At 43.5% G+C, this 10,586-nt stretch overlaps 1 protein-coding gene across 2 annotated transcripts in view; it reads left to right on the forward strand.

The window, feature by feature from the left end:
* The window catches only part of sos2 (son of sevenless homolog 2 (Drosophila)), a 29,091-nt gene extending 24,774 nt beyond the window's left edge, over window positions 1–4,317 (forward strand). Inside the window, exons 15-23 of one of the 2 annotated variants that reach the window (XM_070920121.1) lie at window positions 185–304; window positions 418–580; window positions 987–1,104; window positions 1,324–1,496; window positions 1,580–1,696; window positions 2,106–2,374; window positions 2,606–2,679; window positions 2,850–2,953; window positions 3,456–4,317. In XM_070920121.1, the coding sequence (XP_070776222.1) occupies window positions 185–304; window positions 418–580; window positions 987–1,104; window positions 1,324–1,496; window positions 1,580–1,696; window positions 2,106–2,374; window positions 2,606–2,679; window positions 2,850–2,953; window positions 3,456–3,959 (1,642 nt within the window). In that variant the 3' untranslated portion in view covers window positions 3,960–4,317. The remainder of the gene's footprint in view (window positions 1–184; window positions 305–417; window positions 581–986; window positions 1,105–1,323; window positions 1,497–1,579; window positions 1,697–2,105; window positions 2,375–2,605; window positions 2,680–2,849; window positions 2,954–3,455) is intronic. The other variant, XM_070920122.1, reaches the window with a different exon arrangement.
* Window positions 4,318–10,586: the final 6,269 nt, after the last annotated feature.

Below are 10,586 nucleotides of genomic sequence, written 5' to 3' on the forward strand. Positions count from 1 at the left end.
AATCTAAATCTGTGAGGGAATCAGTTTGATAATACAGATAGATAAGATAACCTGCTGTCGATGAGATTTACATGACACTAGAGTGAAAAGTATCACCTTACTCTGGTTTAGATCAAATTGTTGTTTCTCTCTAACTGTGTGTAGTATTGCCTGCCTGAAAAATAAAAACCCACTTCCTCCACAGAGCTGTCCGGCCGTCTGAGCTGGTCGGCAGCGTCTGGACCAAAGAGGACAAAGAGAAGAACTCTCCGAACTTGCTCCGCATGATCCGCCACACCACCAACCTCACACTGTGGTTCGAGAAGTGAGTCTGAGGATTCAAATATTTTATTGAAAAGAAAATCCAGAATTGAGTCCTGGGGAAAAAAAACCCAAATATCTGTAACTATGTGTGTGTGTTGTACTGGTCGTTCTCAGGTGTATTGTAGAGACAATGAACATGGAAGAGAGGGTGGCGGTGTTGTCACGGGTCATAGAGATTCTGCAGGTTTTCCAGGAGCTCAACAACTTTAACGGTGTGCTGGAGGTGGTCAGTGCCATCAACTCTGTCCCGGTCTACAGGCTCGACCACACCTTTGAGGTGAGTAAAACTATTAAAGCAATAATTTTCACTTTACGGTAACCTTTACCAATCATTTACCATCATCATTTTAGTGGGAACATTTCCCACTATACAAACTTTTGAAGTCTTACCTTAATATAAATGGCTATATGTTTGAAATTAATTTAAACACTTAAGACTAACACAAAGTGCATGTGTAAATTACTTTATTATAAATAGTTGATTGTATCCAGCTGCTCAATGATGTCTGTGTGTTTGTTACAACATATTTAAAAGACAAACAAACATGTATGTACGTCATTATGTTGGAGAAACCCTGCCACAAGAATTAGCAATTGAGAACCATCTGATGTTTGTTGTTTTTAACATGAACTGGTGATCAGAACATAATTTATGGGACTTTTACTTCCTCCTGCACCCACAGGCAATACCAGAGAGGAAAAAGAAAATCCTGGAAGAAGCTGTGGAACTGAGCCAGGACCATTTTAAGAAATACTTGGCTAAACTCAAGTCAATAAACCCACCCTGTGTGCCTTTCTTTGGTAAGTCCTCTACAGTGTTACTGTGAATCCACTACAAGTGAAATATGAAATGACCTGAAACTAAAAATATATATATATACTGTTTTCTCTGGGTTGTATCCATTTTGAGTCACCATTATTTATTATAAAACCAGCAAGAGTTTTAAGTTTCTGTGTGACCACATTTTAAACCCTCTTCTTCTTCTTCTTGACCAACATCAAACTCCTCTTCATCCGCAGGTATCTATTTAACCAACATCCTGAAGACGGAGGAAGGCAACCCAGACTTCCTCAAACGCCACGGCAAGGAGCTGATCAACTTCAGCAAACGGAGGAAAGTGGCTGAAATCACAGGCGAGATCCAGCAGTATCAGAACCAGCCCTACTGTCTGAAGGTGGAGCACGAAATCAGGGTGAGCTCTCATTCTTAATCATTTCTGTTCGCTCTTTCGACATGTTTCATAGATCCTTAACTCAAAAACGTCTTTTTGCACAGAGGTTCTTCGAGAACCTGAACCCGATGGACAACAGGAGTGAGAAGGAGTTTTCTGACTACCTGTTCAAAACGTCTCTGGATATTGAGCCACGGAACTGCAGGCAGGCTCCCCGATTTGTAAGTGTTTCAGTTGTAGTGAAGTTGTTGTTGCGGTAATGTTTGGTGTTTCAGTTGTCACACATACTACGGGAAGATTGGAGGAGAGCTGCAAGGGCTAACTTTCGGGGTAAAAATGTTCAGATTTGCAGTCAGGGATATATCGGTAAAATGAGGGTGACTCTACAGGATACTCTTCCGTAATGTAGCTTGACACACCAAACTAAGTGGGACAAACTGGTGGATCTTTCTGAAGTGTTAACAGTTTGTCCCAAGAGCGTTTAAGTTCTATTTTTTACTTTTGCCTTTGAGGTAAAGAGACATTTGCCACAGGTGTCAGTGAGCAGTAGGTTCTTTCTCAGAGAAATACGGAATGGGTTGTTTTGGTGATGAAGTTCTCACTGTTGCATTTCCGTTTCTTCTCCTGCAGCCCAGGAAGACCATGTACACTCTGAAATCCCCGGGGATCCGGCCTGTGCGAACGTCTACCTCTGGCACCCTGAAGGGCCACCCCGTCCCCCTGGAGAGGGATCCCCCACATAAGATCACCTTCCGGAGTATCGCTGAGACCGAACCAGAGACGCCGGTGTCGGTCTCGGTGCCCACCTCTCCGAACACGCCGACCCCTCCACAGTCAGCCTCCTCAGACCTCAGCTCAGTCTTCATGGAGCACGACCTCAGCAGCTCCTATGGCGGTGAGTTCAGAAATCCCACTATTGTTGCTCGTCTTGAATATCAGGGAGTGTTTTATGTGTATATTCAAGACAGGGAAAGTCTCAGTTTCTTCTCTGTGGAAGTCAGTGAATGTCTAAATTAGTTTTTTGTTTACATTGTTTTACAGATTGATTGCATTACATGACTTTCACCTGTAGTGGGCTTTTATTCAGAACACTAATGCAAAAGGTAAAAGCAACTTTCTTGTGAAATAAGATCTTCATCTTGTCTCTCTTTCAATTTTACAGGTTGCAACTCCATATTTGCTCCTGTTCTTCTGCCGCCTTCAAGTAAGTGTGGGCTTTTCAGTTTTCAATGTAGTAGTTTTTACCTGATCACTTTCTGTGTGACTGCAATACTGCTAACAGTCAGAGAAGTCACTATTCCAGTGCGTCGTGTTCTTGATGTTCTTGATCTTTTACTGTTTTTTAACCCCATGAGTGTCTTTTCTTTTTCTCAGAGTTCCAGTCCGTGTCTTGTGGCAGCCTCCACCAGCTCGGGGAGGAGCTGCTTAAGCCGCCTCCTCTGCCACCGCGAAGGAAAGATGCAATGTCTGAAGCCAAAGTAAGAATGGGGCATCATTTCCCACCTATCATACCTGTAATTACAGCACCTTAACTCAGTTTGACAGGGTTGAACATATTTGTGGTAAGTGCAAATACAAATACTATGCAGTATATGGTGGAGTAAATCGGCCCATCAGACATGATTTTTGAAGTTTTTAGGGGTGTATTTTGTCATTTAAAACATATAACTAATTGGCTTTTTTGACTTGTGACCTTTTTAAGACATAACATTGTCTATTTGATACTTCTCATTATCGGTTTCATATGTCTTACCGTTTTTTTTTGTTTGTTTTTCTCCTTGTTTAGCTGAATACTTTTTAGAGTCTCAAAGAACTAGAGGTATTTAGTCATTTCCAAAAAAATATGTTGACCTCTTCTGTTAATCATCTCGTGAACCCTCAAATTTCTTTTACGACCCCTTGTGGAGGATGCATGTTTAGTAATACGTGTATCTGTGTTTTGACACAGTTCTGATCTCCATTTGTCTCTCTGTGTCTCAGCTGAGCTCCAGGTCCGACAGCCCCCCAGCCATCCCTCCCCGGCTGCCCCCTCCTCTGCCCAGGAACCAGCCTCGACCGCTGATCTACAACGGCCCTCCCAACGACGGCCCCCTGCCCAGCCCTCCTCCTCCGCCACCCCGCGACCCTCTGCCTGATACGCCTCCCCCTGTGCCCCATCGGCCCCCGGAGATCTTCATCAACTACCCCCTCAACCTGCAGCCTTCCCCCGTGGGCCGATACCACTGGGACTTCAGCTCCCCCAGCTCCCCCAACACCCCTCCCAGCACGCCGTCACCTCGTGTCCCCAGGCGGAGCTGCCCGCTCAGCGCCAGCCAAAACAGCCTCTGCCCTCCTCCTGTTCCCATCACCGCTCCACCTGTCCCCCCACGCCACAACTCCAGCCCACAACTCCCCAAACTCCCACCAAAGACATACAAAAGGGAGCTGCTGCAGCCGCCGCTACATGGCCTCTCATTGGTGGAGAACACCGACAGCAGCCAGTGAGTCTGCGTTGTTTTTTTTTAAACACCTAGAGGTGATCTTGAAATGCAAACTTCAAACTGTCTCCTGCAAACTAAGACACAGTGGACTCAAAGCTACTGATCAGAAAGAATTACACTGCTCCACACTCTCTTAACTCCACCCACCCGCCCTCTGCATCGACCAATCACACCCCCGCTGTGCCTCTCAGGGGATCAGTAGCTCCGCCTTCATCCTAAACCCTCTGTGCCAATGAGAAACCCACACCGGTGTGCCAGCTAATAAACAACAAGGAGTTGAGTGTTTGTGTCTGTTTGTCCTGTACGGAGCGGGACCGTCTGCTCCTGATTAAAGTTCTCACCCCTCACACTCTTAACTTACACTTAACCCCACGTCCCACTCCTATCAGGGTGGGGTGAATGTGGGGGGCCTTGGACTTTGTAGCCTCAACTGTCATGCTTCTTTTCTTTGGGCATTGACATCATGTGGAGTCCTGCTGCAGCTCACAGATTTTTACGACCTCTCTCCTCCTCGACGATCCACTTAGACGTAGCTCTTTCACAGTGGGTGTGAGCAGCAGACATTTCCATTGACTTGTTTTTCCTACAAACTGATAAACAAACAGTTGCCAAAGTCTTATTTTATGCAGGGGGATAAGGGATTTTCTTTTTTTTTTTAAACAAATGTGACAGTAAAGGAAACGCATAAAGGAGGCGACACTGAATCCCCCACCTTGTATCTCAACTGTACACTGTGACTGTATAGACGTGAGTCAAACTGTCCGACTGTTTGTTTTTTTTTGTCTGAAGACAGGCCTCTCTGCAGCCACAAAACGTTGCCTTTACAAATCCAACAGCGGTGACCTCTGACCCCAGGCTCCAGTCCTCTCGGCCCGGATGGGACAACGAGAGCCGAGAACACTCCATTTGCACATCAAGTCAGCAGGTTTCGATGAGATTGTTGAAAATATCCCTCTGCGATGTGCGACGGAGGGAGGTCTGCCACGATATCAAAACAGTATCGATCCAGGACGAGGAGAGAAAAGAGGGACACAAGTTATTCTCTCTCCAACCCTTCGAAAGCTGATGTCTTAACCGATCCCCTTATAGACGTGCGCTGCTGTCTTGACACTGTGCTCCTTTCCAAAAGCCCTCATGACCAACTCTTCTTCATTGGTATTAAAACTCAGCACTAGAAGCACGCAACCTCCCACCAGAACTGGGTCAGCTCCCCCCAGTGGCTGCTCGAAAAATACCTAGAAACCCATGAAAAAGAGGAACTTTTTAACCCAAATTCTTCTTCATCTATCTCTTTTTCTTTTTTCTTTTTTTCCTGCTTGAAAACATTTGTTTCACTTTGGAAAGACTGAAATAATCCATGCATCATGCTCAGATGTGCCTTTTTATTTTGTTTTCTACTTTACAGAAATAAGCAAATGGTGTCTAAAATGCTAAAAAATAAAGTTGCCTATGTAATGTTTAGAACAAAGCTATACACTATGAAATTGTACATGTTTGTGGATACTGTGTATATATAACATGTATACACTAACTAAATAATTTGTATAAAGTGACAAGTTTTTTTTTTTCCCTGTTGTATTGTACCCTCATCCGCATCTGTTCAGTTGAATATTGCCTAATAATCCAATGCTGCTACAGTCGGATAAAAAAAACTAAAAAACAAAAACAAAACAAGAAAAAAACAGGTCACTGTCACTAACTTACTTACAGACAATCTCCAGTTGAAACACTGGGAGTATTTACTGAGGAAAGCCATTTCCATTTTTTTCTTCCCTACCCCTTTAGCTGTTTTAAAGCAATGAAAAAAAATATACAGTTCAATATGCCAAGCACTTACTTAGACGTGTGCTTCACTTTGTACATCCCACTAATTGCCTTTTGCTCCTTTTCAAAGATTTTTTAAAGCTAACACTCATTAAAACAAAGGTTGGAATTGTATTAAAGTTGCAGTTGAATATATACAGACCTATATTCAGTTGCAAGTATTTGAGCATAGTGAAGAATTGGACTTTTTTTTTTTTCCTGAGAAACACACTTTGTGCACTTTAGGCTGTACTGTTGAAGAGCCACAGTTGTTATAGGTCATGTTTGTAAATGCAATGGTCCTATGCAACTGTTAAACTCACTTTCTACATGGATCAGGGCAGAAAAACGCGAGTCTACCACCCCCACTTTTACCCCCATGAAGAGACAAACACCTGGGGATGTCTGACCACCACAAGCTGGACTTCAGCAAAATGTTTAAAAAAAAAAAAATCTACTTGTGCCGTTTTTTTCTCCTGACTTTGCCCTGAAATGACACAGAGACCTCCTCATCCTCCTCTCGCTGCCTTCTGTGCAGATGATGATGGTCGATTAAACTTCTGAATCAAACTAGAGATGAAAGGGGAGTTTTGGAGGATTTGTATGGACAGCTGAAGTGAAATCACTTCACTGTCTTTGCTCATGTTCTGTCCATGTCCCAAGTTGCCCAAGTCAGTATTGGTGGGGTTTATTTTGCCAAATTTATTTTGTTTGTTTGTTTTTTAAACCCCAGCCCCGACAGAATAACAGATTGGTTTTCCTCCGGTGGCACTGTAACAGCTTGATCCAGCAGTCGGTTTATTTGATGGTATGTGGCCTTTTAACTGCTTTGTATTAATGGTCTTGATGAGATTAATAAATCACCCAGTCTTATTTTGTACTGAACTACTCATTTCTCTTGTCGTTTTTTCTTTTGCTGTCAATTCAGCTTTCTCACATAAGCAATAGGTGGTGAAAAGGTGAACTAATCCATAAAGGAATAGTTCGACGTTCAGGTAAATACAGAAAGTGGACGTTTGTCTGTTAGCTTAAATATGCAGCTGCAACTAGCATCTGGTTAGCTTAGTTTAGCATAGACTGTAAACTGGGGAAACAGCTAGCCTGTCTCTGTCCAACGGTAACAAAATACATCTACCACATTATATATCCCTTGTTTAATCTTTTCAAAAACGTTATATATTCTTTATTTAATGTACAAAAACCTGAGTAAAAACGATGTTTTTACGGGCGGGCTATGTATTGCTAGATACTCTCTGGTAATAGTTGCCAGGCAACCAGCAGAGACTTGACTAAGTGAACTACTGTGTCTGTTCAAGAAATGCTCCGTAAAACGACGAATTTCCAAACTAGATATAACGTTAATTGGGGAGCTTTAGATTTGCTGGTAGGTGGATTTTGTCACTATTTAACAGAGTCATGCTAGCTGTTTCCAACCTTTGTGCTAACGCGGCTGCTAGCTGTAGCGTTATACGTAGCGTAGCTAGCATTACGTTCCCATACAATAACGATCGAAAGAAGCGAATAAGCATATTTTCCCAAATGTTCCTTCCTTTTCCTTGCTTCCATTAAATATTAAAATCTAGTCCATAAACCTATAAAGTCAAATTTGTCATTGAGTACCTTTATTTTGCCAACCTCCAACTCGACCACTAATCATATATCACCATTTCACCTCCAGTTAAAAAAAAGATGGTCTATGTAAGAAGGTTTTTCTATATGTAGCATTAAATCTGTTAGGAAATACTTAAGCATTTAGTCCAACCTTTGCTTAGAGAATGAAATATTTTAGTGAAATATTTTACTGAATTTAGGCACAAAACCCCCCAAATGCTCTGATTTTTGTCAAAAATAAAAACATAATCCTGGAACGGCCTAACAAAGATGTGTGTGCAGTGTTCACAAAAGGTTCAGCTTTAACAGAAAATTAAGAAAAATCCCTTATCCTTTCTCAAGTTCACTGACTTCGCATTCATGCATTTACGTTGCTTTCATGGCCTTTTGGGAAAATGTAATTCATTAAATAAACCACGTTTGGTTGTAACGTCAGAGGTTTGTGTGCACCAGTTTTTAGTGATGGTCCTCTTGTCTCTGGGGAGGACAGCAGGGGGGTCAAACGGTGCTGCAGGGTCCCTCGCTGTCCTCACTGTCGTCCCACAATCCTCCACCGCTCATGGCTGCTGCATGGTTACCTCTCTGCTGAGGCAGGCCTGGTCTGAAGAGATGCAACAGGTAAAAGTTGAGTCATCTCATTAATACACTTTTGTATCTGCACTGAGAGCCACAATGCAAGTGTGACTTTTGTTGTTTTCATGTTTAGTGCACGCAGCTTCCTGTATCACCATCCCAGCTGTGATTAGAGCTCAAGTGTCATCACTGATGAAGGCTCTTACCTCAGATTTTCTCTGCTCGGGTTGAAGTTGTGAAAGCTTTGCCTCGCTGAGGCTTGAATCGGTTTGAAGCCTTGTCTGTTGTCTTTCTCTGGAGCTGAGTCAGCCTGGTACATGAAGTGATGTGGATGTACAGAGAGCAGGTTTGAGAGTAATATTGACAGGAAAACAGGAAGGACTGCTGTTGTCAGGACAATAGGGGGTCAGCTGATTGAAGAAATGCTAATCAAATGTTAGCAGGAGATACAGGAGCAGATTAACAGTATTCTGCCAAGCCTATTACATTTTTTCACAAGATTATTTCAATAGTCATTGCTGGTACTACTAAGCCAGTGAAAACACTGTATAATGTCTCTGTCTGACTCCCCCAACTTTATGGAAGTCTAATACTTATTTGCTGGAGGGCCCCTGTTATATGGTTTGTTACTTCCTGTTCTACAGTATCTCCTATATTTTGTCAGAAATTCTTAAAAAGCTGTGCACAGTTTTCAGTGTAATTTGGCGGAAAGTTACAGGCAAAATAACAAGTGGTTCGCTTTCGATGAGACAGAGATGAGACATTTTTGAACACTTTGACTATTTTCTATGAAAATCTGTTGCATGTATCCCTTGCTTGTCTATAACTATGTGTATTTTACGGTGATCTACATGATTTTCTTCTTTTATAAAAGCCGCTGCATGTTGATTTTTCAAATGTGATTATAGCATCATTCGAATTGTTCTGATGGCTTTTTATAAAGAGACAGTCACAGTGAATATATGGTGCCATCTAAAGATGCTTTCAGACAGTGAGCGGTTCAATGTAAACACACTTTGACCCACTTTCAAAGGATGTTGATGCTGTAATATACCAGAAGAAAATGAAATACCTGTTTGGATGGATCATCCCAGATGGGCCTGAAGGCACTTTTTGGATGTAGAGGAGGCGACCCCTTCCTGACACTGACCACCCTCTTCCCGTAGGAGCTGACGAGGCACGGCGTGGGCCCGTCCACACACGGCCCTGCAGTGTTTCTCAGAGGAGGGTGAGGGGTTAGTCTGGGAATCTGCCACCTCAGACACACTGTCCTCTCTCTGGGTGCCTCCCTCGACTGCTGCTGCTGCTGGCTGTATGAGGGCTTTAACAGCACCGGCACCTGGCTGTCCTCCTCTTCATCCTCCCCACTGTTGCTGTCCATCATCTCCCTGCGCAGGGTGCCATCAGGGCTGCAGGAGGTGACAGAGGAGTAGTCGAAGGCCGAGGTGTCATCTGCGTCAGTCTCGCAGTCCTCAAGGCTGTGGTTAGTGTGCGGTGCCTCCAGCTCGTTGGTGCCTTTCCCGGTGGGCTGGCTGAAGGTGCCCTGGCCCGAGTCGCTGTTCTCTCCCCATCCTGCAGCATCGGGGGTGAGGAGGGAGCAGTAGGCGTGTCCACAGTCACGGGCCGGCTGGTTCAGGACGGTCCGGTCTCTTCCGCAGCCCTTCCTCCTCACTGGGCTGCAGGACCAGCACTCCAGACGCATCGAGTGACAGCCGTCGACTCCGTTAGTGAGGCTGACAGCCTGCTGGTCGTCTCTGTGGGAAGGAGAGTGGAGGTTATTATACCTCCCACATCAACTGGGAGAGTGAGGGGAAGATCTGCGGTCCGTCTACTCAGGTACTGTTCTTAAGTACAATTAGGTACTCTTACTTTACTTCTACTTTCCTTTTTAAATGATCTGAAAACATGAAAATCCACACAACTGGAGACATGAGGTTTTCCCTTCTTTAATATAAATACTTTTGATACTTAATGGATAGAAGGATGGAAGGATTTGAGTGCTTCTCCCATAACTGGTTTAAGGCAAATGTGCCATTTAATGTGGCTGCATTTAGCTGTTGCTTAAATGTGGAAACCAAGATGATGTCGGCCGGCAGAGCACATGGAAGTCACAACCACAAGAGCTGCAAAACACAGGTGAACATCAGAGTGATGCTTTTGTTGCTTTATTCACTGGAAATTGTCTGCATTCACATCTGCCTTGTCAGTGTAAGCTACGCACCAACATGAGCCACAACTTGAACACGAGCACTAAAAAGGGGGAGGAGGATGAACACTTCCTGCTATTGCTGCTTTCAGGATCACCAAAATTAAAACATGTCGCACAACTCTCCAGTACACCATTCTTTATTCACCAAACGTTTTCAGCTTCATCTTGCCTTCATTTGCAAATTTACTTACGTACTTTGGTTGACAGCCACTAGCAGACAGCACCGTAACACCAGACTGATACAACAATAATAGAACCTTCACAAAAAAATGAATGATTGATGATACCCAAGTATTTATCTGCAAGTTTATTTGGATGCTGTACTGAAATGAATGGATATCGGCTGCCTGGAAGGTACTTTAAATTCATGAGTGAAAACATGCAAAAAGAAATTCAGATCAGCCTCCAACATTTTTGCACGTAGATGTCACTGAA

This window comes from Enoplosus armatus, chromosome 15, assembly GCF_043641665.1.
Source record: "Enoplosus armatus isolate fEnoArm2 chromosome 15, fEnoArm2.hap1, whole genome shotgun sequence".
Lineage (NCBI taxonomy): Eukaryota > Metazoa > Chordata > Actinopteri > Centrarchiformes > Enoplosidae > Enoplosus > Enoplosus armatus.